The sequence below is a fragment of the Dipodomys spectabilis genome, unplaced genomic scaffold (assembly GCF_019054845.1).
Source record: "Dipodomys spectabilis isolate Male_0828 unplaced genomic scaffold, ASM1905484v1 ptg000692l, whole genome shotgun sequence".
In the NCBI taxonomy this organism is placed as follows: Eukaryota; Metazoa; Chordata; class Mammalia; order Rodentia; family Heteromyidae; genus Dipodomys; species Dipodomys spectabilis.
In genome coordinates, this window is record NW_024871369.1 from 391,014 (window position 1) to 416,303 (window position 25,290).

General features: G+C 48.6%; 1 protein-coding gene across 4 annotated transcripts; it reads left to right on the forward strand.

Annotated features, from left to right (window-relative positions):
• Window positions 1-25,211, forward strand: Tpd52l2 (TPD52 like 2). Of its 4 annotated transcripts, none has more exons than XM_042672237.1 (9): window positions 31-172; window positions 7,630-7,775; window positions 12,463-12,611; window positions 13,393-13,452; window positions 18,295-18,396; window positions 20,605-20,631; window positions 21,581-21,625; window positions 22,556-22,604; window positions 23,559-23,760. In XM_042672237.1, exons 1-9 carry the CDS (start codon window positions 154-156, stop codon window positions 23,652-23,654), a joined length of 693 nt encoding a protein of 230 aa, XP_042528171.1. In that variant the 5' UTR covers window positions 31-153; the 3' UTR covers window positions 23,655-23,760. The 4 variants fall into 4 exon arrangements, with proteins under 4 accessions (XP_042528174.1, XP_042528171.1, XP_042528172.1 ...); XM_042672238.1 differs by having other exon boundaries at window positions 21,584-21,625; XM_042672239.1 differs by lacking the exons at window positions 20,605-20,631; window positions 21,581-21,625 and having other exon boundaries at window positions 37-172; window positions 23,559-25,211.
• The last annotated feature ends 79 nt before the right edge of the window (window positions 25,212-25,290 follow it).

Here is a 25,290-nt window from a genome sequence, read left to right on the forward strand (position 1 = left end):
CGCAGCGTTGATGACGCGTCGCCGCGGGGCTCGGCGCTTCCGCTGGCTTGTGTGTTCTCGGCTGGCGACGCCCGGCGCTGCCCGCCCTGCCGGCGCTCCTCCGGCGCCCGCCCCCGACTCCGACCCCAGCTGCCGCTCGGCCGTCGCCGGACCATGGACTCCGCGGGCCAAGGTACCTGCCGGGCCCGCACGGCACGGGTGGCCCGCGCCGGCCCGCGCCCCGACTCGGGGGGTCTCGGCTTCTCGCTCCCCGGGTTCCCGCCGCACGGCCCCCGTCGCGGCTGGGGCCCCGGGCCCCGAGGCTTACGGGGGTCGCGGCTGGGGCCCCGGGCCCCGAGGCTTACGGGGGTCGCGGCTGGGGCCCCGGGCCCCGAGGCTTACGGGGGTCGCGGCTGGGGCCCCGAGGCTTACGGGGGTCGCGGCTGGGGCCCCGAGGCTTACGGGGGTCGCGGCTGGGGCCCCGAGGCTTACGGGGGTCGCGGCTGGGGCCCCGAGGCTTACGGGGGTCGCGGCTGGGCCCCGGGCCCTTCCGGCCGCTCCGCGGCCTGTTCCCCGGGCGCCGGCCCCTGGTTCCCGGAGTGGCGCTCGTTGCGCCCGCCCGCCTGGCCCGAGCGCAGGGCCCCCGTGGGGACCCCAGCGGGCGCCGGCCGTGGGCCCAGGCGTTGTAGCTGTTCCTCGCGTTCCTCCCGGTGCCCCTTGGGTGGCAACGCTGCTCCCAGCCCAGTCTACTTAGGGGTTTCCTCATGGGGCACACCCAGCACTCCAGGCCGGTTTCCAGCACACACACACACACCCCAAACACACAGACACCCCCCCCACACCACACACACCCCAAACACACAGACACACCCCCCACACCACACACACCCCAAACACACAGACACACACCTCAAACACACACACCACACACAGACACACACACTCCAAACACACACACCCCAAACACGCACACACCACACACACACACACCCCACACACATCCCAAACACGCACACACACAGACACACACACTCCAAACACACAGACACACACACCCCACACCACACACACCCCAAACACACACACACTCCAAACACACACACCCCAAACACGCACACACCACACACACACACCCCAAACACACAGACACACCCCCCACACCACACACACCCCAAACACACACAGACACACACACCCCAAACACACACACACCACACACACACAGACACACACCCCAAACACACAGACACACCCCAAACACACACACCACACACTCACACCCCCCCACAGACCCCAAACACACACACACACCACACACACACAGACACACACACACCAAACACACACACACAACACACACACATACTCCAAACCAGTAGGAGATGGCCCCTGTGGAGAATAGGGCAGATCCAGGATTTAGTAAAATCTTGAGAAAGTAGTACAAAGTCTTCCTCCAGAGAGAGAGGATGCTGAATTCATTCCTGCATTGTCATAGCTACAAGAGAAGTTCAAACGGACGCCTTTCCACCATTTGACCTGCATCAGTATTTCAGTTAAGCACTAGAATATCCAAGATTTGATACACTCTGGATGATTTTCATGTGTGTTTCCTGGGATCTGAACTCAAGGCGTGTCACTGTTGCTCAGTGTTTTTTTTTGTTGGTTTGTTTGTTTTTTTGCTTAAGGCTAGAGCTCTGTCACTTAAGCCATACCTCCGCTTCTGGCATCTTTATTGATTAATTGGAAACAAGAGTCGTTGAGGCTTTTTTGCCTGCACCGTATTCGAACCACAATCCTCAGATGTCAGCTTCCTGAGTAGCTAGGATTACAAGTGTGAGCTACTGGTGCCGTGCAGTCTTTCTACTTTTGATGCATGTCTGCAAATATTTCAAGATCGAAGGTCTCTAGCTCTGACGAATTCAGTCGTTTTTATTATTTCACTTGCATCTCTGATTCAGTTAAGCACCACAATCACTAGATTCTGATATTACAGGTGATGGGGCTGGAGCTCAGTGGTAAAGTACTCGCCTCGCTATGTGAGGCCTTGTGTTCAATCCTCAGCAATACATAAAAACAACAAAACAAAACACTGATCGCTTAACTAGGGCCAGACACTAGTCTGTTTCTCAAATGGCTTTCTGTAATTTCAGAGTAACCCACTGAGGATTTATCCTTGTATTATTCCCATTTTGAAGATGAATGTAGACCTTAAGCTCTTGCTCAGCTTTTTTGATCAAGGCTGGTGGTGTACCACTTGAGCCACACCTCCACTTTTGGCTTTTTGCTGGATAATTATAGATGAGTTTTTCAAATTTGTCTACCTGGGATGGTTTATGAAACTATGATCTTCAGCCTTGTGAGACACCAACTTGCTTGCATCTTTTTTTCTTTCTTTCTCTGTTTTTCTTTCCTTCTCTTTCTCTCTTCTTCCCTTTCTTCCTCCTTTTTCTGTTTTTTTGTTTTTAATTTTATTTTATTGTCAAGGTGATGTACAGAAGGGTTACAGTTACATAGGTTAGATAACGAGTACATTTCTTTTTTTTTTTAATTTTTTTTTTTTTTAAATCGCCGGGGTTCTGAGTGCTCTATATAGTTTTTTTTTTTTTTTTTTTTTTTGTCGGTCGTGGGGCTTGAACTCTGGGCCTGGGCGTTGTCCCTCAGCTCTTCAACTCAAGGCCAGCGCTCTACCACTTGAGCTACAGCGCCACTTCCACGAGTACATTTCTTTTTCTTTTTTTTTTTTTTGGTCGGTCGTAGGGCCTGAACTCTGGGCCTGGGCACTGTCCCTCAGTTCTTCAGCTGAAGGCTAGCGCTCTACCACTTGAGCCACAGCGCCACTTCCGGCTTTTTCTGCTTATGTGGTGCTGAGGAATCGAACCCAGGGCCTTATGCATGCAAGGCAAGCACTCTACCACTGAGCCACCTTCCCAGCCCAATGAGTACATTTCTTGTCGACCATTCGTATCCCCTCCCTCATTTTTCTCCCACTTTCTCTTCCCCCAGTTCCCTCCTCCTGGTTTCTTTCTCTTTTCCTTCTCTGTCTTTCTTTTCATCCCTCCCCTCCTCCTTCCTTCTTTTCTTCCTTCTTCTTCCCTCCCTCCCTCCCTTCTTTCTTCTCTCTCACTCTTTCTCTTTCCCTCCCTCCCTCTCCCCTCTTTCTTTCTTTTTTTTTCTTTCTTTCTCTTTCTTTCTTTTGTCGGTTGTGAGGCTTGAACTCTGGACTTGGGCGCTGTCCCTGTGCTCTTCACCTCAAGGCGAGCGCTCTACCGCTTGAGCCACAGCGCCACTTCTGGTTTTCTAGCGGTTTATTGGAGATGAGAGTCTCACGAACTTTGCTGCCCTGGCTGGCTTTGTACCGCGATCCTCAGATCTCAGCCTCCTGAGTAGCTAGGATTACAGGTGTGAGCCACTGGTGCCCAGCTCTTTCTTTCTTTCTTTCTTTCTTTCTTTCTTTCTTTCTTTCTTTCTTTCTTTCTTTCTTTCTTTCTTTCTTTCTTTCTTTCTTTCTTTCTTTCTTTCTGCAGATGCTCTACCACTTGAGCCATGCCTCAGTCCTTTTTTCTTTGGTGGTTTTTTTTTAAAGTAAGTTTTTTATTGTGAAAATACTGTACAAATGGGTTATAGTTATATGAGCAAAGTAATGAGTATGTTTCTTACCAAGCATTGTGGCCTCCTCCTTTGTTTTTCCCCTACCATCCCTTCCCTCCCATCTCCACAACTACACTCCCCCCCCTCCCCCAGCCTAAATTGTAAAGTTTGTTTTTCAACATAGCGTCTTTACATCTCATTGTTGCAGTGGGTCAGCCTGTATCCCTATTTAAACAATTTGTTTTTTCCCTTCCCCTCACCAAATTATACCAATATCAAATACAGTGAAAACGGGTAATACCATGGGGGAGTCTTTGGTAGTTTTTCTTGTAGGGTCTAGCCTCAGACCAATCCTACCTATGGCCTCCCTTGTAGTTTAGCTTATAGGACCTCTACCACTATGTCCAGATTTTGGTTGAGATGACGTTTTCCTAATATTTTTTTGCCTAGGCTGGTCTCATACTACAATCCTTCCAGTCTCTGCCTCCTGAGTAGCTGGAATTACAGCCCACCGAGCCTCAGCCCCATCATACCTGCCTTGAGTACACTGTCTTAAAGACCCTAGGGGTGAGGGCTCCGGATCACTAGTTTGCCTCTGGCATCAGCTTCTCAATTATTTTCTGTAATTCTTTTGCTAAGTATTAAATTCAAATCCTGGCCTCCACCAAGATTGGAGCCTGGGATTTGAATGCCTTCTACCTGTGAGGTTCTTATCTTGCAGAGTGACTATAGGTTGCTTAGTACATATTTGGTAATTACCAAGTTTGTATCTGGGAGTAATTTCTGTGGGATCCAATTTTAACTTCACAGGCAGAAACTGTTTTGATGACCTTCACTTTTTTTTTCCCCTAGTGCTGGTTCTGGGGCTTGTACTCAGGGCCAGAGTGATATCCTTGAACATTTTTGCTCAAGGCTATGACTCAATTGGAGATGAGAATCTCACAGATTCTCCTGCTTGGACTGGCTTTGAACTGTGATCCTTACGTTTATCTCCTGAGTAGTGAAGATTACAGACATGAGCCACTGGATCTTGGCTCCTTTTTTTTTTTTTTAACATATGTGAGAAAACTTGTAGAGATTTCAAAGAGTATACTGAACTTGAGTAACTTTTTTTTTGGTCCTGGAGCTTGAACTCTGGCCTGGGTTCTGTCCCTGAGCTCTTCAGCTCAAGGCTAGTGCTCTACTGCTTGAGCCACAGTGCCATTTCTGGTTGGCTTTCTGGTGATTAATTGGAGATAAGAGTCTCCTGTCCAGGCTTGCTTTGAACTGTGATCCTCAGATTTCAGCCTCCTGAGTAGCTAGGATTATAGACGTGAGCCACCGGCGCCCAATGAGTAACTTTTTTTTTTTTTGGGTCCGGTCGTGGGGCCTGAACTCTGGGCCTGGGCGCTGTCCCTCAGCTCTTCAGCTCAAGGCTAGCGCTCTACCTCTTGAGCCACAGCGCCATTTCCGGCTTTTTTCTTTTTGCTTATGTGGTGCTGAGGAGTCGAACCCAGGGCCTCATGCATGCAAGGCAAGCACTCTACCACTGAGCCATCTTCCCAGCCCTTTTTTTTTGCCAGTCTTGGAGCTTGAACTCAGGGCGGAGGCTCTGTCCCTGAGCCTCTGTGCCCAAGGCTAGCACTCTGCCACTTGAGCCACAGTGCTACTTCTGGCCTTTTCTGTTTACGTGGTACTGAGGAATCAAACCCAGGGCTGAATGCAAGCTAGGCAAGCACTCTACCACTAAGCCACATTCCCAGCCCCTTGAGTAACTTTAACATTGGCTAGAAATGATGAAGTAATATCAGACTGGTCTCAGTTAAAAACCAGAATCAGAGCCAGACACTGGTGAGTCACTTCTGTAATCCTAGCTACTGCAGAAGCTGAGATCTGAGGATCATGGTTCAAAGCTAGCCTGGGTAAGAAAGGCCATGAGACTCTCACCTCCAATTAACCATTAGAAAACTAGAAGTAGAGATGTGGTTCAAAGTGGTAGGGTACTAGCCTTGAGCAAACAAGCTTAGGGATAGTGCTCAGACCTTAGTTCAAGCCCCATGACTGAAAAAATAAAATTAGACTCAGGTGCAGTGCGGGAGGGAGGAAGGGTGACCAAATGCAGTCATGGTATTCATTATATACTATGTGGAGAATGAACTAAGCAGCTTGTGGGCAGGGATGGGAGGGAGAAACAGGGAAAGCAAAGGAATGGGTGACATTGTCCCAAAAGAGAAATGTGCTCATTACCTGACTTAAAAACTGGCAACCTCGGGCTGGGAAGGTGGCTCAGTGGTAGAGCGCTTGACTTGCATGCATGAGGCCCTGGGTTGGATTCCTCAGCACCACATAAGCAAAAAGAAAAAAGCCAGAAGTGGTGCTGTGGCTCAAGTCGTAGAGTGCTCGCCTTGAGCTGAAGAGCTGAGGGACAGTGCCCAGGCCGAGTTCAGGCCCCACAACAGGCAAAAAAAAAAAACAAAAAAGAACTGCTCAGAATGCAGTGTGCACCAGTGAAGGGAGACCTCAGGGTTAAGAACCGCTCAGAATAGTGTGCATTAGGCGTCAAATGCACTGAGCTTTGCACAAAGCTTGAGACAAAATCTCAGGAAAGAACTGTTATTCTGAGCTAAAACTACTCTAGAAAACTTACTATTGGGGCTGGGAAGGTGGCTCAGTGGTAGAGCACTTGCTTGCATGCATGAGGCCCTGGGTTTGATTTCTCAGCACCACATGAGCAGAAAAAGCCAGAAGGGTGCTGTGGCTCAAGTGCTAGAGCACTAGCCTTGAGCTGAAGGCACTGGTGGCTCATACCTGTAATCCTAGCTACTTAGATGGCTAAGGTCTGAAGATCACAGTTCAAAGGCAGCACAGGCAGGAAAGTCTATGAGGCTCTTATCTTCAGTTAGCCAGCAAAAAGCTGGAAGTGGAACTGTGGCTCAAATGGTAGAATGCTAGCCTCAAGCAAAGAAACTCAAAGATAGTACCCAGACTTGAGTTTATGCCCTCAGACCAGCTCTTCTACCTCCTAAAAAAGGTCAGAATTGGGAGTATTTAACTCCCATTTCCTGCATTGATAGCAGGAAATGTTTCTTTCTCTATTTCTGCCTACTTGAACACTGTTATACAAGATTGTTTCTAACACTTTTTTTTTTAAATAGAATTAGGTGGTCGTGGTGGTGCAGGCCTGTGTTTAGCACTGAGGAGCTGAGGCAGGAGGATCCCCAGTCTGAGCAGCCTGGGCTGTGTAATGACCCTGTTTGAGCAGAAAACCAGTGAGGGGGAAAATCAGTCAGTAAATTAAAAAAAAAAAAAGATGTGCAAACATGTTTCATTTACAAAACGTCTTTGCCTAGGAATTGGACAACTTCAGTGATATGGGACATGCAAAGGATATAAGTGCAACCAGACACTTGTAATCTTTGATTTTCAGTGCATCCAGTCTGTTTTAATACAGTTTTCTTCCTTTCCAATTGTTTTGCCTTTTTTGGGGGGCGGGGGAGTCGGTCATGGGGCTTGAACTCTGGGTCTGGGGTCTGTTCCTCAGCTCTTCAGCTCAAGACTAGTGCTCTACCATTTGAGCCACAGCTCCACTTCTGGCTTTTTCTGCTCATGTGGTGCTGAGGAATTGATCCCAGGGCCTCCTACATGCAAGGCAAGCGCTCTACCACTGAGCCAACTTCCCAGCCCCAAGACTTACTATGCTTTGGGCATATTGTTTCTTCACTCACTCTAAAAAATGGAAAATTGGTTCGTTCTGGCTGCTTTTATTTTTATTTTAAAGCAATGGTTTCCTGCAAGAAGAGATGATGCTCTCCCTGGGAAAACAGAATTAAGGTTTAGCTGCCTTGGCCTGTGTTTCTGGTGTCCCAGCAATGTAAGACGGTGATGTGTTTGTGTCTCAGCTGTCTGACACATCAGTGCTGCTCTGCATCCAATGCCTGCACTGTTGATAGGCCTCTCACAGGGCAAGTGTCATTGGTCTTTGTTGTTTCCTTCCATCTCTCTCTCTGGCTTTCCATTTTTGGCTTTCTTTCAGTGGAGTGATAACTTACTTGACACCCTCTGACCTCATTTTGTTTCTGACAGACATCAATTTGAATTCTCCTAACAAAGGTATGCTGTCTGACTTCCTGACTGACGTCCCTGTTGACCCAGGTGTGGCTGCTCGGACCCCTGCTGTGGAGGGTCTGTCAGAAGCGGAGGAGGAGGAGCTCCGGGCTGAGCTTGTCAAGGTGCTGCAGCTCTATTGTCTATCCTGGTGATCATGAGCTAAGGCCTTGAGTTGTAAGAGCAGAACACTGATAGTGCTCTGGTGGAATTGCTTAGGTGGCTGTCTACCTATTGTGTGTTCCCACCCGTCTCTTTGTATATTCTCAGCTCCTGAGATTGGACTCAGCCATCTGGCAGATGAGGCAGGGCCTGGCCTCATCCTCCTGCCTTGGCCTGGTACCTTGTAGGTGTTCAATAAAGAGCATGTCCATACATGGTGCCTCTTTAGGCATGCTTTCTGCTAGGATTAGCAATAGACAGTTGTTTTACAACCTCACAAGTTGCTGTTGAAACTGGTGAATCATGCCTGTAGTCCTAGCTACTGAGAAGGCTGAGATCTGAGGATCAAGGTTCAAAGCCAGTCTAGCAACCAATCCAAGAGACTGTCCAGTTAACCAGCAAAAAGCCAGAAGTAGAGCTGTGACTCAAGTGTTAGAAAGCCAGGCTTAAGTGAAAAAGCCAAGCAAGAAGGAGATCTCGGTCCTAAGTTCAATCACCGGTACTGGCACCAAACCAAAACCTTACAAATGTGTTTGTACTAGGTTGTGTGTGTGACTAATGTTTGAGCGTAGGGCTTTGTGCTCGCTGGGCAGGCAGTACTCTACCACTTGAGCTATGTTCCCAGCTCTCCAATCATAATTTTTTTATTCAAACTAACTTCTAAGAGTTTTATTCCATCTCACGATAAGATTTTATCAGTGACTTATTTCAATTTTTACAATTACTGATTAACCCCCCCCCCCCCCAAAAAAAAAAAAAAAAAAAAAAAGCACGTAGCCAGGCAAAATGTGGAACTTTGCTTGCCGAAGTCCTCTGGTCTGTCGCTAGAGGCCAGCCCAGTTTCGATGTGCTCCCTTCTGAGCATAGTCTGAGGCTAATCTGAGCATAGTCAGCTGAAGTTGCTGGGCTGCTCAGCAACAGCTTTCAGACCCAGGGTGACCACTTTGATTTTAGAATAGGTTGACGTGGAGACTGAACACAAAGTCTTTTTTTCAGAGTTGAATTTCAAGGTGAAATTTTGTGTCACTTAAAATTTTCAATTTGAGGGGCTGGGAATGTGGTTTCGTGATAGAGTGCTTGCCTAGCAGGCATGAGGCCCTGGGTTCGATTCCTCAGTACCACATACACAGAAAAAGCCGGAAGTAGTGCTGTGGCTCAAGTGTTAGAGTGTTAAATAACCTTCAGCAAAAGAAGCTCAGGAACAGTGCCCAACGTCTTGAATTCGAGCCCAACGACCGGCAAAATAAAACCAAAAACAAAAAAACAATTTGAGCTGGACACCAGTGGTTCATACCTGTATTCCTAGCTATTCAAGAGGCTGAGATCTGAGGATTGCAGTTCAGTGCCAGCCTAGACAGGAGAGTCCATGAGGTCTTATCTCCATTAACCAATAACAAAGCCAGAAGTAGAGCTGGTCCTAAATCCAAGCCCCAGGACCAGTACCAAAAATGTTAAAAAAAAAAAAAAAAAATCAATTTGAATTGGGCACAGGTGGCTTGTGCCTATTATCATACTATTCAGGAGGCTGAGTCTGAGGATCAAAGTCTGTGGGATTTATCTCCAGTTAACCACCAAAAAACAGCAAGTAGAGGTGTGGCTGTAGTGGCAGAACATCAGCCTTGAGCAGAGAAGCTAGGGGTACAGCACCCAGGCCCTGAGTTCAAGCCCCAGTATTGACCTCTCCCCCCCAATTTTTTTTAAAACTAATTTGTGTGTGTTGTGCCCTTTTGTCCATCACACTGGATGTGTGATGTGCACATCACTGCTTCTGCTGCTGCATGATTGTGGCACTGGTTGGGCCATAGGTGATCATTCTTGTTTCATCTACTTCCCAGAGTAGAACCTGGTGTTAAGCAGGCCCTAAGGTTGTTTTTTGTTTTGTTTTGTCCAAGATCAGGACTTGAAGATCTCTTGATCTGATGCTTTTACTCATTGGCTTATGCTAAGTTGTTGAGGGGTTTTGGTGTTTTGTTTTGTTTTTCCCTGCTTTAAGCCAAACGCTGTTTTTTGTTTTGTTGGTACTGGAGTTTGCACTCATGGACTCATTCTTGCAGGGTGGGTACCCTACTACTTGAGCCCTACCACCAGCCTCTTCCTTTATTTTTCCCTCATAGTCAAGCCTTTTGGTCTGGGGCAAGCCTCCTACCTCATTTTCCTACCTATGCCTCCCAGTTATCTAGGTCTACAGATATGAATCACTATACCCAGGTTATTTGTTGAGATGGGGTTTCTTGCCAGCTTTTTTTTTTTTTTTTAATGTAGGAGAGGGCTGGGTTGGCCTTAAACTGTGTTCCTTCTTATCCCTGCCTCCCAAGTAGTATGATTACACTATACCTAAACTGATTTTTCTTTTCTTCTTCTTCTTTCCTTTTATGCTGGCACTGGGCCTTGAACTCAGGGCCTCATATTCTTGCTTGGCTTTTCATTCATGGCTATTAATTACTCTGCTATTTGAACCGTGTCTCCTATGTTGCCCAAACTGGCCCCAAACCCATATTGCTGGAGTGACCCTCCTGCTTCAGCTTCCTAAGTAGCTTTTGCTAGAAGGGTACACTACCTTGCCTGGCTGAAAAGTGTGTGTGTGTGTGATTTTATATTTTTCGCATAGCTACTTACATAGAGAGTGAAAATATTCACTGAAGCTTTTATGACAGAAAAGCTCCAAAGAGGACCCTTTCATTAGTCACTTAAAGAAAAATCAAGTCCTTCTGTCAAGTCTTCGGTAATCCACTTCAGGCTGCCTTAAGGCACAAAAGGGAATTTACTTTTTGGTCTGTGTAGCTGTCTTTTGCCAAGGCCTAGAGCTAAGCTATGAAACAGATAGGCATAGGTGTTTCTCTCTCCCCCAGGCCCTGTTCAGCCACCTGCTGCTCTGCTTCCTCCTTGCTGTACGGGGTTCTCCTGGGCCCAGCTGAGGCTGTGCTGGCAGCATGGCCAGGTACTACCTACCAAGCCAGATGCAGTGTTCAAAAGAAAGGCAGCTTCTGTCTTGACAGCATACTTAGACCCAGGAAGAGTTTGGGTTTTTTTGTTTGTTTTTTTGTCGTTTGTGGAGCTTGAACTCTGGGCCTGGGTGCTGTCCCTCAGCTCTTCAGCTCACGGATAACACTCTACCACTTGAGCCACAGAGCCACTTTTGGTTTTCTGGTGGTCTGTTGGAGATAAGAGTCTCATAGACTTTTCCTACCCAGGCTGGCTTTGAGCCACGATCCTCAAATCTCAGCCTCCTAAGTAGCTAGGATTATAGGTATGAGGTACCAGTGCCTGGCTTCAGGAAGAGTTTTTGACCGGCCTCACTTGGTTCTCCTGAGAGAGACTTCAGACCCCTGGGCAGGGGTCTGTCTGTTCAGTGATTGGAAGACCCAGCAGAACAACATGGCGTAGGGTGGGAAGTTGGAATGAATAGTTTTCTAGAAGTTGGGGTATTGGTGCCAGGTGAGCAAAACAGCTCTTGTAGTAGAGTCCTTGATTCATTTTTTGCCAGTCCTGGGGCTTAAACTCAGGGCCTGGGCGCTGTCCCGGAGCCACAAGGCCAGTGCTCTACCAGTTGAGCCACAGCCACTTCCAGTTTTCTGGTGGTTAGAGATAAGAGTCTCACGGAGGGGCTGGGAAGGTGGCTCAGTGGTAGAGCGCTTGCCTTGCATGCCTGAGGCCCTGGGTTCGATTCCTCAGCACCACATAAGCAAAAAGAAAAAAAAAGCCGGAAGTGGCGCTGTGGCTCAAGTGGTAGAGCGCTAGCCTTGAGCTGAAGAGCTGAGGGACAGCGCCCAGGCACAGAGTTCAGGCCCCACAACCAGACCCAAAAAAAAAAGTCTTGCGGACTTTCTTGCACAGGCTGGCTTTGAACTGTGTTCCTCACATCTCAGCCTCTTGAGTAGCCACTGACACCAGGCTAGGATGTGTTCTCTCTCTCTCTCTCTTTTGGCTGGTCAAAGGGCCTGAACCCTGGGCCTGGGCACTGTCCTTCAGCCCAAGGCAAGCACTCTTACCACTTGAGCCACAGTGCCACTTCTGGCTTTTTCTGCTTATGTGGTATGGAGGAATTGAACCCAGGGCCTCATGAATGCAAGACAAGCACTCTACCACTGGGCCACCTTCCCATCCTGGGTCTGTTCTTAAGATGAACTTTGTTTCTCTTGTGTGTGTCAATCCTGCGGCTTGAACTCAGGGTCTGGATGTTGGTTCTCTCTTAGTTTTTCTACTCAAGGCTGGTGCCCTTCCACTTGAGCCACAGCTCCATTTCGGGCTTTTTGGTGTTTCATCAGAGATAAGAGTCTCATAGACTTTCTTCACCTGGCTGGCTTTGAACCACAATCCTCAGATCTCAGCTTCCTGAGTAGCATGTCCTTTAGCTTTTCACTCAAAGCTGGTGCTCTACCACTTGAGCCACAGCTCTACTTCTAGCTTTTTGGTAGTTAATTGGAGATAAATGTCTCACAGATTTTCCTGATTGGGCAAGCCTTGAATTGCAATCCTCAGATCTCAGTCTCCTGAGTAGCTAAGATTACAGCCATGAGCCACTAGCTCCCAGCAAGTTATTTCTTTAAGTGGGAAGTTCTTAAGTAATTCTGGAACCCTCACTGTAGTATATATAAGGATGTCACTTTCCTTGATAGCGATGGCTTGTCATGACACCCGCATGTTTTACAGGTAGAAGAAGAAATTGTCACTCTGCGCCAAGTCCTGGCAGCCAAGGAAAGGCACTGTGGAGAGCTGAAAAGAAGGCTGGGCCTCTCCACCTTAGATGGGCTGAAGCAGAACCTGTCTAAGAGCTGGCATGACATGCAGGTCTCTAATGCGTAGGTACCAGCCCCAGAGTGGTCACCCCTGGTATGGCACAAAGTGCAAGACTCTAGTGCGTAGGACCAGCCCCATCGAAAGCACTCCCAGGGGTGTGCTTCTGTCTTGGGATGGGGTGTGTGAGTGCTTGGGATGAGCTGCCTTACAGCCATGGGCACTGGATGGCCCTTCTGGCAGCAGACAGCCAGAGGCCTTCAGTCCTTCACTGAGGGACTGTCCTAGTGTTTATTCAGAATGTAAAGTTTACCTGTGTTTAAGAAGGTGAATGGACATACTAGTAGTCCAAGCAGAGTTGTCATGAAAGAAGTTTAAGGGTCCTGATTGACTAGAGCACTAATTAGGTCTCCAATCAAAATGACTTCTGTACGTTGAAACGGACACCAGTCCTTCACATGAGCATAATAAGGTCACAACCCAGGATCTCTCTTTTTTTTTTTTTTGTCACTCGTGGGACTTAAACTTCGGGCCTACGCACTATTGTCCCTGAGCTGTTTTTGCTCAAGGCTAGCACTCTACCACTTGAGCCACAGCTCCACCTCTGGCTTTTTCTGTGGATATGGTACTATGGAAGAGAACCTAGAGCTTCATGCATGTAGACAGGCCTTCTACCACTAACGTACCTTCCCAGCCCCCAGGACCTCTGACTTAATGTGTGACTCAGCTCTGAATTTGATCAGTGCAGCCTTTTGCCATGGTTATGGCCACATGACTCCTCTGATAACAACATATGCTTCAAGGAAAGAGGATGGGCATTTTAATATTTGGACTTTCTGTTTTTAGCTATGTGAAAACTTCTGAGAAACTTGGAGAATGGAATGAGAAAGTGACCCAGTCTGACCTGTGAGTACTCATGCTTTGACTCCCCAGTTCTCTGTCCCTCAACTCTCCCTGGGTCAGGGGAGCCATACACACTTGGTACCAACCTCCTTTTAGTGTTTACTGGCTATCTTTTTCTGTTTCTTCTTCTTCTTTTCTTTTCTGTTTTTTTTTAATCAATGTGGGGCTTGAACTTAGGGCCTGGATGCTGTCCCTGAACTCTTTTGTTCAAGGCTAGCACTCTAGCACTTTGACCTACAACTCAATTTTGATTTTCTGGTGGTTAATTAGAAATAAGAGTGTCATAGACTTTCCTGCCCAGGCTGGCTTTGAACTGTGTTCCTAGATCTCAGCCTTCTGAGTAGCTAAGGTTGTAGGTGGGAGCCACCAGTTCCCAGCCTGTCTTCCTCCAAGTAGAAAGAGTGAGACAGGGTACCGTAGCAGAAAGAGATTTACTCAGCCAGTGACCATACTCTTTTTTTGTGTGTGCTCATACTGTTGCTTAGGTTCAAGGGCTTGAGCTCTTGCTCAGCTTTTTTGCCCATGGCTGCCATTCTACCACTTGAGCTGTGCCTCCACTGCTAGCTTTTTGCTGATTAATTGGAGACAAAGGTCTCAGATTTGTCTACCTGGGTAGCAATCCTCAGATCTCAGCCTCCTGAGTAGCTAGGATTAGCCAATAGCATCCAGCTCTTGTTGGTAATTTTTTTTTTTTTTTTTGATTATGGGGCTTGAACTCTGGCCTGGCTCTGTCCCTGTGCTCTTCAGCTCAAAGTGAACACTTTACCACTTGAGCCACAGTGTCACTTCGAGTTTTTTGGTGGTTCATTAGAGATAAAGAGTCTCACAGACTTTCCTGCCGGGCCTGGCTTCAAACTGCTATCCTTAGATCTCAGCTTTTTGAGTAGCTAGGATTACAGGCATGAGCCTCTGGGGCCTGGCTATTGGTGAATTTTTGTGTCTTTTTTTTTTTTTTTTTTTGGGGGGGGGGGGGTCCGGTCGTGGGGCTTGAACTCTGGGCCTGGGCGCTGTCCCTCAGCTCTTCAGCTCAAGGCTAGCGCTCTACCACTTGAGCCACAGCGCCACTTCCGGCTTTTTTCTTTTTTCTTATGTGGTGCTGAGGAATGGAACCCAGGGCCTCAGGCATGCAAGGCAAGCGCTCTGCCACTGAGCCACCTTCCCAGCCCCTCTTTTTTTTGGTCTCTTTTCTTCTTTTACAGGCCAGCTATTGGGGCTTTACAGCTTCAGTTGCTCTGAGGGGAGCTTGGTGGGACTCGTGAGCCGGGCTGGCAAGACCTAAAGCCCTGTTGTCTCGTCTGCTGCGCCATTGGCCGTGCGAGGTGCCAACAGTGCCATGTTACGCATGGATAGGTGTGTGCTTGCTAGAGCTACCGTGCAGAATGCCTCCTTAATCTAAACAATAGCACATTATTTGTGTGTACTGATTACTGTGTCCTGTCACTAGGTAGGGGAGTATAGGGAATGCTGTTGTAAAACATGGCCAGGACCTTGCACACTTGATCTGAAAGAAATGCTGCTAGACTTGGTTTGTTGTGCACGGGACCTTCAGGTCTGGTGTCCTAGCTGCCAGAAGCTCTGATGGCTTAGCCAGCTGTTGCCTTAGGTATTCCAGGGGCATGAGGGAAGTGTGGGCACTCCTTTAGGGTTGCACTAAGCGATGGCTCTGCTAGGGCTCTGGATGGGCTCGCAAGCAGACTCTAGTCTAAAGATCATTTTTTATCTTTTTTTTTTTTTTTAGCCAGTTATGGGACTTGAACTCAGGGCCTGGGCACTGTTCCTGAGTTTCTTTTTGCTCAGGGTAGCACTCTACCACTTGAGCCACAGCATCAATTCTGGCCTTTTCTGTTTATGTGGTAATGAGGATTCGAACCCAGGGCTTCGTGCTTGCTAGGCAGCACTGCCACTGAGCCACCTTCCCAGCCCTGAAGATCGTTTTGGGAGATGTTTTGTGCGTATGTGAGTGAAACCACCTGACATAGAGCTGCTAGAACATTACCTCAGTGGTTTTCTGGTCCCTTGGAGAAGTTTGAGGCTCAGTGTATAAATGTGGCTGATGGGATGCCCCTTTCCAAGCATTATCCCATCCCCCTGGAGTCTCACCTGTGACTGTGTTGGTAAAGCTGTCATGATGCTGTCTCTGGAGCTGGAGGCTTTTCTGCACTGAGAGCCCAGGAGCACAGTGCACCTTGGAGGCCAGAAGCTGAGCATGTTTGCTGTGCCATGCCTCTGCCTGGGAAGGACCTATTCTGGTCAGGCTTCAGGATATAGATTACTGGTAGGATTTGACACCTGTAGTTTTTGTAGGGAAAGGTGAGCTCTTGAACTTCAATGAGCTATGTGTTTATAGATTCCTTTTAGCCAGCAGCACCCTAAGCGGGCAAGAATAGAAAGTAGAGCTCCTGTAGGTGCTGTGATGTCTGCCTCTTGGGGCTTCGGAAAGCTGTGTGTCATTTACACAGCTTAGAAGCCACTGGGCTTCTCAGCCACTTCTGTAAGTGGGAGCAGCTGACTTCTGTGAGTCATGAAACTTACCTTGTTGTATTTCTTTTATATAGATGTATCTGAAAGCCTGCAGTTTATAGTTGATGCATTTTTTAATTTTTCAGGCTATCGATGGCAGCCTAGCTAAAAAGTGTCAACCATTGCCAGGTACCCATGGCTCAGGCCTGTTATCTTACCTGCTCTGGAGGCTGAGATCCAAGGATCATGGTTCAAAGCCAGCCCAAGCAGAACAGTCCCTGTGAGACTCTTATCTCCAAGTAGCCACTCAAAAGCTAGAAGTAGAGCTGCGGCTCAAAGTGGTAGAGCAAAAGAGCTTAGGGACAGGGCTCTGTCCTTGAGTTAAAGCCTCACACCCCAAAAAACAACAAGAAAAAAAAAAGTGTCAACCAAGCAGTGAGATAGGAGGACTCCCTTGGTAAAGAAGCCCCTGCTTCTAGTTTTGCAGGCTGACAAGATGGTCCAGGTGTCTGGCTGGCCCTACTTGAATTGAGGCAGCCTTGAAAGGACTCTTAAGAGGTCTAAATAACTATCCAAAAAAAAAAGAGCTACCTGGGGAGGCATAGCCTAGCCTCCTCATCCTTTTTTTTGTGTGTGTGTGTCGGTTGTGGGGCTTGAACTCGGACTGGGCGCTGTCCCTGAGCTCTTCAGTTCAAGGTGAGCATTCTACTACTTGAGCCACAGTGCCACTTCCAATTTTCTAGTGGTTTATTGGAGATGAGTCTCATGGACTTTCCTGCCTGGGCTGGGTTTGAACCTGGATCCTCAGATCTCAGCCTCCTGAGTAGCTAAGGTTACAGGCGTGAGCCACCGGCACCCGGCTCATCCTTACCTTGTAATGATTTCTAGAGCACCAGTAAGTGTATTTGCATGTGTGTCTGTGTGTGTGTCTGTGTGTGAGTGTACAAGGCACTGGAACTCATGGAACGGTTAGAGATCTGAGATGATTTTTCCCCCCCTTTTCTATTTTCCTTGGAGACAGAGCTAGCCTAGCCTGACCTCAAACTCAAGGTCCTCTTGCTTCAGCCTCCTAAGTTCTGGGACTTAGATTTTTATCATCAAAGCTGCTATATTTCTGTATTTTTTTTTTTTAATGGGGCTGGCAACTAGATGTTGCCGTTTTTGTGATCTCAGACCTGGTATCTTATACAAAAAGGGCTTGGTCCCAGTGCTGCTCTATTTCTTACAGACAGTTTTGCTTCCCTGCTTTGGCAGGAAAGTGCCAGGTGACAGGCACAGATAATGCCATCCAGGCCAGGAAAAAGCAAAGGAGTCCTTTGTGAGCTGCCAGACATACCCATGTCCAGCCTTTGTCAGTCTGCTTGTTCTGTGGCTGACAGATGCTTTCAGGATCTCCTGCAGGGAGTGAGCATGGAATGAGAGGAAGGTTTTGGAAGGCCGTTACTGGTGCCTGCTGTGACCTAGTGACACCAACAGGGATTGGAGGAGCCTTAGCTTCTGGGGAGGCTGCTCAGCTGCTGCCCCTCAGGACTGGCCGAGTTTTCTGGGAATAAACTCTTCGAGTTTCTCTGGTTGTGCTAGATGACCTCACCTAGTCCACTAAGCTCTAAGTTCTTCCAGCCTTTCAGTGAGGCTCTGTGACCTAGATGTGTTAAATTTGGGGCTTGGTCATAGGTTTTGTCACTAAGGCTTCCAGGTCTTTTGCAAAAGCCAGCCTTCTTACCTGTTGACTTTCTTGGTAAGCCTCGAAGTCTCTTCCATCCCTACGTTCCTCCTGTTGGTGTGGAGGACACCGTGGGCTCCTTGGTGACTACATGTGGATGGATAGGGTAGGAGAAGGAAAAAGGGTTAAGACCATATGCACTTTGGAGGGAGTGTGCGAATGGAGCTTCTGGAAGGACGTTGTCAGACAGTGCAGAGAGTGGAGGACTCCTCAGTCTGGAGAAGCTACCACACAGGTGCAGTTTGTGCTGGGAACATCCTCCGGGGGTGAGTTGTGTTTGCTTGGTTCAGGAGTTGCAAACTTTTCTGGCTGATTTTGTCTGTTCAGGCATTTTCTGAATGCACTGGTGTGCATTCAGACCCAGTATCTCTTTGGCTTGTTTTCTCTGTAGCAGGCAGGTGTTGCATTTCCCAAGCAGTCCTAGGTGCTGTGGGAAGATGAGAAAGTAAAGGAAGTCTCAGATGATGTAGAGGTGGAGCTAGAGTTATGAGATGAGGACATGAGCCTGCAGGGCAAAGACCCCTAAGGGCAGAGGAGCCAGAAGAATGCTCCCCCTGTGAGGTGGTGCTTACCACCAGCCAGACTTCTCTCTTCTCCTTTCTTGATTGTTCTTTTTGGCTGTCCTTGCTGTTTGGTGGTTCTAATGTGTGTCTTGTTCCTAGCTACAAGAAGACCCAGGAAACGCTGTCACAGGCTGGACAGAAGACATCTGCTGCCTTGTCTACCGTAAGCTCCGCGATCAGCAGAAAGCTCGGCGACATGAGGTGAGCCCCTCACTTGGTCGCTTGCAGCCAGTGCTCGAGGCCTGGACCAGCCTCCTGTGGACCTTTTAGGGAAGGAGGTGCTTGCTGCTGGCTCACCTCTGTATTCTTGGGGGGATCATTAGTCCTCAGAGTAGCTCTTGATGCTTAGGTCTCTCTTCCATCGGGCTCTGTAAAGAGGCAATGATACAGTCTGGAAATTAGGGTCAGGAGGGGATGAGGCAGAGCACAGCCTGTTTCTAGGGCCAGCACAACATGTCCTCAGGATGTTTGCCTGGCCTAGGGCTGGCTAAGCTGCGTGGTGGTAAGCCTCCTGACAATTGGGCATGCCACTGCTGTCCTGTCCTGGCTCTCAGGGACTGGCACGGAGGTGAGACAGGGTTTTCTTGGAACCACTGTGGGAAGATGCCACCCCCTCCTTTTTGAACGTGTCCATCTTACCCAAAGTGCACTGGATACGCAAGTGCCTATCTCCATGAGGAGCGCTTGTGTTTAATTCTGGGTGGCTTACTCATTTTAAGTGTTCTTTCTTCTGGGTTTGTTTAGAGCATCCAGGTGGAAGTATGGTAGAGCAAGCCCCGGGTGCTGATGGGAATGTGAGCCATATGGTTGGCCATTCTTATATAGCCTGCCTTTTATGGGAGCACAAGGACCTGCTACTACATCTTCACTGTTCCTTCTCTGCTAAGGAATGCAGCCTCCATTCTCCACCTAGAGCACTAAGACTTATCCCCCACTCTGGGTGTACAGCCTCTGGGCCCTGGCAGGCCACTGTGCTAGCAAAGTCGTGTCTGGATGCCTGGCTTCACCACTTTGCATGAATTGGGCCAGCCAGGGTGAGCAAGAGCTTTAGAAGAACTGACTCTCTTCTGATGGTTGCTTAAGTACCTGAAGGGTTTTTTCATATGCTAATGTCTCCCCTGAGAGGGCACTATTGTTGGTATTTGTACTAATTGTGTGAACACTGACCTCTTGGGGCCCTGGCAGATCCCAGTCATCTCACCAGATGGTCACAGTAGTTTCTGAGGCCAAGTCCATCAGCCTCCTAGTTTAATGACAGTGACTGAGAGTTGAGGGCTTCTTGAAAATGACATCCAGACTTAGGAGGCTCCCAGCATGAGCATGAGTTTATAGGTAGATGATCCCTTATGACCCTTTCTGACCCTTGGGTCCAAGTCTTACAGCAGGCCCTCCTGAGGCAATGCTTCCCCAGGCCCTTTGGTGCACCCTGGGGCTACAGGTAACGGTGGGGGGGGGGGGCTGAAACTGGGTTTGTGTCACAGTGGTTTGCCCTAGGGTGCCCACTGGCCTGTGACCACCTGGTACAAGAGGCACCAAGCCTACTTGCATCCATGTAGTAGTGAGTGAATTCTTGAGGGCTGCTTTCCATGTTGTGAGTGGCCTTCTTTGACTTTAGGCACGTTAATGGTGGAAGTCTGAATGTGCTGCAGAAGGATGTCTAGCATGCTACCCCTGTGCCAGAAGCCACTTTTTTTTTGGTCGGTCATGGGCTTGGGCGCTGTCCCTGTGCCCTTCAGTTCAAGGCTAGCAACCTGCTGGTTGAGCTACAGCGCCATTTCTGGTTTTCTAGTGGTTTATTGGACATAAGAGTTTCACGGACTTTCCTGCCCAGGCTGGCTTTGAACCGAGATCCTCAGATCTCAGCCTCCTGGTAGCTAGGATGACAGGTGTGAGCCACCAGCGCCTGGCTAGCAGCCACTTTTATACATAAATGTTTCCAAGCTGGCCTCTCTGAAGTGACAGCCTAGAACAGAAATACTTGTCATTGAGTGTGTTTTAGGTCCTTTTATGATGCTTTTGTTCCCATTTAGCATTAGAAAACGTAGGCCACTCCATGGAGATAGTGTCAGACCAGCCTGCTGGTAGCACAAACCAGCTTCACTGTAGCACATGCTCTTAACCTCCACTGTGTGGACACGGAGCCTCTCGTATACGTGACTGTGCCCAGAAATAGAGAGCCATGGGCCCCTTAGTTGCTGATTGTGCTCTCCTGCGAACCTCTTTGGAGGCACGTGTCCTTCCATCTCTGCTGGTGTGAGCACTGGAGGGCGGTTGGGGTTTCCTTACAAAGCATGAGCAGAGAAGCCTGAGAGGCATAGGGTTGCTGAGGGTGGATGGGGCTGTCTTGTGGGTGCTGGCCTCCTTTGCATAATGCTGCTTTTCTTCTTTCTTCCTGCGGCCACCATTCAGGGCTCATCCGTTCTCGCATTCCTTTAGGTAAGAGTGATCTCGGACAAACCTGTGGAAGGCTTTTTCTCTGTGGGTTCCTTGGGAGCTGTGCTGGGTGGAGGTGGGTGAACTGGTGTGGTGGACACACTGGTGGATGGCTTTTTTCTGAAGCAGGGCTCCTTGGGAGCTGTGCTAAGTGGAAGTGGATAAGCTGGTGTGACAAAAACTCCCAGCAGGGCAGCACCCACCAGGCAGCTGCTGTTTTGAAAGCAGCATGGTCCATATAGGGCTACCATCCCTAGCTTCCTTGGCAAGTGTATCTACTCTGGGTGCTTGGTGGACACATGTCATCTGCTGCTGCTGGACATGAGTGGCTGACCTGGCCTGGCACAGTGACTGTGTCTCAGTGTTTGTTGTACTCCTGAAGAGAAGCACTCTTCTATAGGCGGTGATGCTGCCCCTAGCCCTCTGTTCCCTGTCCTTGGAGACCCCAGGTCCTGCCTCCTTGCTCCCTGACCAGCAGTCCTGTCCCTCAAGCTGTGTGTTCTCTCATTCCCTGTAATTACCTTTGGATAATCCTTGACAGAGGTTCCTCCCCTGTGCTGACATGGTAGCATCCAGGTGCCCTTGTTGGTTCTGGAGGCCAACTACCAAATCTATGTTTTTCTTTCACCAAGAGATCATTTATCTTGCTGTGAGTGTATCTGAAGGTTCTGTGGACTGAATGTTTCCAGAAGCTCCAGGCTTAGGTCTCCTCACAGCTTTCCTATTTTAAAGGTCTTCCTCTGGTGGCCTTGGTACCTCCTGTGGAGGCAGGAGGGAAGCCTAGGGCAGCTCTCCTCCTAGACATTATGCAGAGGGGCCAGTATCTCTTTCCAGGGTCCTACCACTTCCCCCACTTAGAAGTTTATGTGTAACCAAGGCTGGCAAGCTTGTGCTGGTCTAGCTCCCCCTGCTAACTCTTAACCTCCTTCTCTGCTTCTACCATGCTTCCAAGCAGCAGCTATTCCATCCGCCACTCGATAAGCATGCCAACCATGAGGTAAAGTATACTTACTTCCGCTGTTCCAGAGTCATCCCTGGGTAGGGGCAGGGCAGCTCTGTCAGTTATACCACGTACTTCCTCTTTCTTCCAGTACGGGAATCCCCAGGGCAGGGTCATTCCTCTGGTGGCTTCCTTTTAGCTAACGGCTGGCAAGGAAGAGCTGGAGGGAATGAAACTCTCCCTGAGGCTTCATAACAGCCCTATCCAGAGCTTGGCAAACATGGTCCTGGAGGCTTGAGGGGTCACTGAGAATAGGGCAGAGAACCCACTCTCAGTCAGAAGCGGCTTGCAGGAGAGTCCTCATGTCTCTGAGCCCCATGGTGATAGTCCTCAGAACAGTGTAGCTTTGCAGAGCCCATTCTTGTCAGGGAGACTCTGTTGGGGACTTGGTTGTATGAGGACTGGTGGGATGGAGGCTGCCTGCTTCCTTAGCCCTTCACAACTGTCCTCTCTCCTGTTACTTGACTTCATATAACAAAGGCCCTTAGGCCTTACCATGACCCCAGTACAGAAGAGCCAAGGGGTCTCCACCCCTTCCCCTAGATTTTGAGGACAAAATCTAGGGCCTTATGTATGTATTAAATAGATGCTACCACTGAACTACATCCTCAACCCAGCCTGGGATGTACAGAACATCCTGCCCAGAACATGGTCAGGGGGTTTGCATTGCTCCTGTGTGACATTTGCACCTTCCCTGGAAAGCCCTGACGTGGTCCTGGATAGACTATGCCAAGAGCCCCCCCCCCCCCCCCCCCACACACACACAGATACACACACTCCCTTTCTTGTGTGTCACATTGTTGCAGTGGAGATGCGGTCCTTGTTAGGGAACCATCTAGGTGTGATCCTAACCCTAAAGTTCTTCAGATTGAGGAGGTGGCACTGCAGCTGCTCACCACACAACACTTGTCCCCTCTTTCTTTAAAGGAACTCTGCAACCTTCAAGTCATTTGAAGACCGAGTGGGGACCATAAAGGTAACTGTCCCTAGACCGTTGGTTCTCATATTTACGCTAGGTTTTTAAAAAGAGGTAGCCAAGTAAGGACATCACCACGCACGTGGTATTCAGGTAAGGGGTAGGTTTATTCATCGTTCGGCTGGCACCAGGCCATCTTGGTCCTTTACAAGGTGGGGAAAGGCCTGGGAAAGAGATCTGGGAGAGCTGGGAAAGAGAGGAGAGCTGGGAAAGAGAGAGAGCTGGGAAAAGAGAGGAGAGTTGGGAAAGAAAAGAAAAGGAAATTGCTGAGAAAGAGCTAGAAAAGAACAGAGAGAGAGAGAGCATCTGGGCCTGGGCTAGGCCTTATGGAGAAAGGTGTGGCCACATCAAATTCAGATGTGACCTCAGCGGTTGCAGATGTGACCTCTTCCAGATGTCCCAGTTGCCTAGGTAACGCAGGTACTGGGTGGAGGCTTAGCTGCGGAGGGTGGAGTCTGCTAGCCATCCAGGAGCGGACCTTACAGATAGGACCTGTCACATCAACTTCTTTAGTGTTGTAAACTCAGATTGCAAGAAATCATGCAGAGGTTCCTTGAACCCTTTATTTCATGCCATTTCCTGCAGTAATGATGTCTTGGACAACTTGGGTGCAATCTCATGACTAGGACAGGAAACACAGAATGTCTGTGTTCACCAGGAACACACTTCCTCCTGCCCCTGCTCTGCCAGCTGGTAATCTGTGCTCCATTTTGTAACTTGAAGAAAGTTACTTAAGTGGGACCTCAGACCTTTGGGGACTGGCTTTCTCTCCATTCTGTCTAATTTTCCGGTGACCTCTCCAGGTTGTAGTTGCCTGTCAGTAACGTATTCCATTCTATTGCTTTGCAGTGTTAACACTGCATAAACCTAGGTAGACAATTTAGCCTGGGCTAGTACCTACCTTGTATGTGTACATGTCTTAGGATTTTTCTCTTGATCTTTTCTCTTCTGTAGTCTAAGGTTGTAGGTGGCAAAGAGAATGGCGGCGACAACCTCCCTTCCCCGACAGGGAGTGGTGACCAGCCCCTGCCGGATCACTCACCTTTCTAAGCCTGTAAGAGCTCACCAGCCACAGAACACATGCAAGCATACCTCCTCATCACATCTGCCACTCTGCCCAACGGAACCACCAGCCAGGGCCCGTGAACAGCTGGTTTTGAGGACAATCATGCTTGTCTACGTGCAGATGTGGCTGCTGCCTTCGCATGAGTTAGAGAACACAGTCTTGTACATAGATGTTTTACACTAAAGTTCATAGATGAAGCAGATCACTGTGCCATCCTTTCTAGAGCAACAGGAAGTGGGCAGGGTGGAGGGGTACTGAGCCAAAGCCCTTGCTTCCTTTGGAGATTAGCTCACCGAACATTGAAGGAGGAAGTGCTGTGAGTATGAGTGACATTTTCTGACCTTTCCCCCTTCTTAACTTGAATATATTCACAGGAGATTTACTGCCTGGTCAAAGGTTTTATTTTGAGATGCTAGATTAGAAGACTGTTCATTTTCTGAGACTCTAGAAAGGAAACATTGTCAGCTGCTGCCTGATTGTTACACTAATGACCTGGCTTTGACAGAAACAGATTCACTATTTTTTAAATGCAACAGACTTTTCAAAAATTAAAACTAGGCAAAACAGCTTTAGCCTCATTGTTAGGGAATATTATTTCTTTGGACTTAAACTGAAATTCAAGCCTTACATCGCCTTATGCTTTGTTTATAATCTTTTTATATATAAAAAATAAGAGTTCTTTAGTGGGTTCTGAGCACTCTGTAGACTTTTACATGAGGATCTTGTTGCACCCTGCCTGTTTGTTACCAACCTATGTGTTTTATTTCACTAATACCTTTTCTCCTAGTATGCAAAAACTGCTTCTCTCAAAACTGGCCCTGACTCCCCACACTGGCCAAAAACCTCATGTGCCTATGGGGCCTGCAGGCTAGTAAGAGAAGGGAGGCTTTGTCCTTAGCATCCTGTGAATGATACATGTCCAGCATAGTGCTTCCTTCCTTGGGCCTGGCCTGGCTGGTCCAGCTGTAGCTGGTGCCTCTAGCCTGCCTGTTTACTGAATACAGGATGAGCGAGAAGCAGAACTAGCCCCACAGGTCAGGTCAGGGGTGAGGTTATGGGTCAGTCCAAACCCTGTTGTAATCTTTTCTCAGAAACTACAGAAATTTCTTCCCCATTTTTAATTGCCACACCTTGACAAAGTTTCTCACACCAGGACCCTTTGAGTTAAGAGGTGTGGTTTGGAGCAAAGGCCTGAATGGCTCTTAGCAGGGCACTGGGACAGTGCTGTGTGCGTGTCTGTGTACTCTTCCTGGGGAAAAATGGCTGTTTAGCTCACAGTGTCCTTAATGGGACACTGCAATGGGACTGTACGATGTTTTCTGGCAACCAAGTGCTCTGGCTACTTTGGACACCCTTGGGGGACTGCACTACACCATGATTAGAACACTTGGGGCTGGAGAAGAGTACTATTTGGTGTCCACTTTCCAGAGCTAAACACTTACTAGTGTGAGCAGGCAGTGCAAGTGCAGGTCACTGATGTGTCTTCCTACAGTGAATAATGGGAAATTTGTCAATAAAGCATTCCTTTGGGGGAAAATCCACATGTGTGGTGTGTCTTTTGGAAAGTGAGCGTGTAAGGCCTTGGTGTCACAAGCCCCACATCCTTGGGAGAGGCAAGCA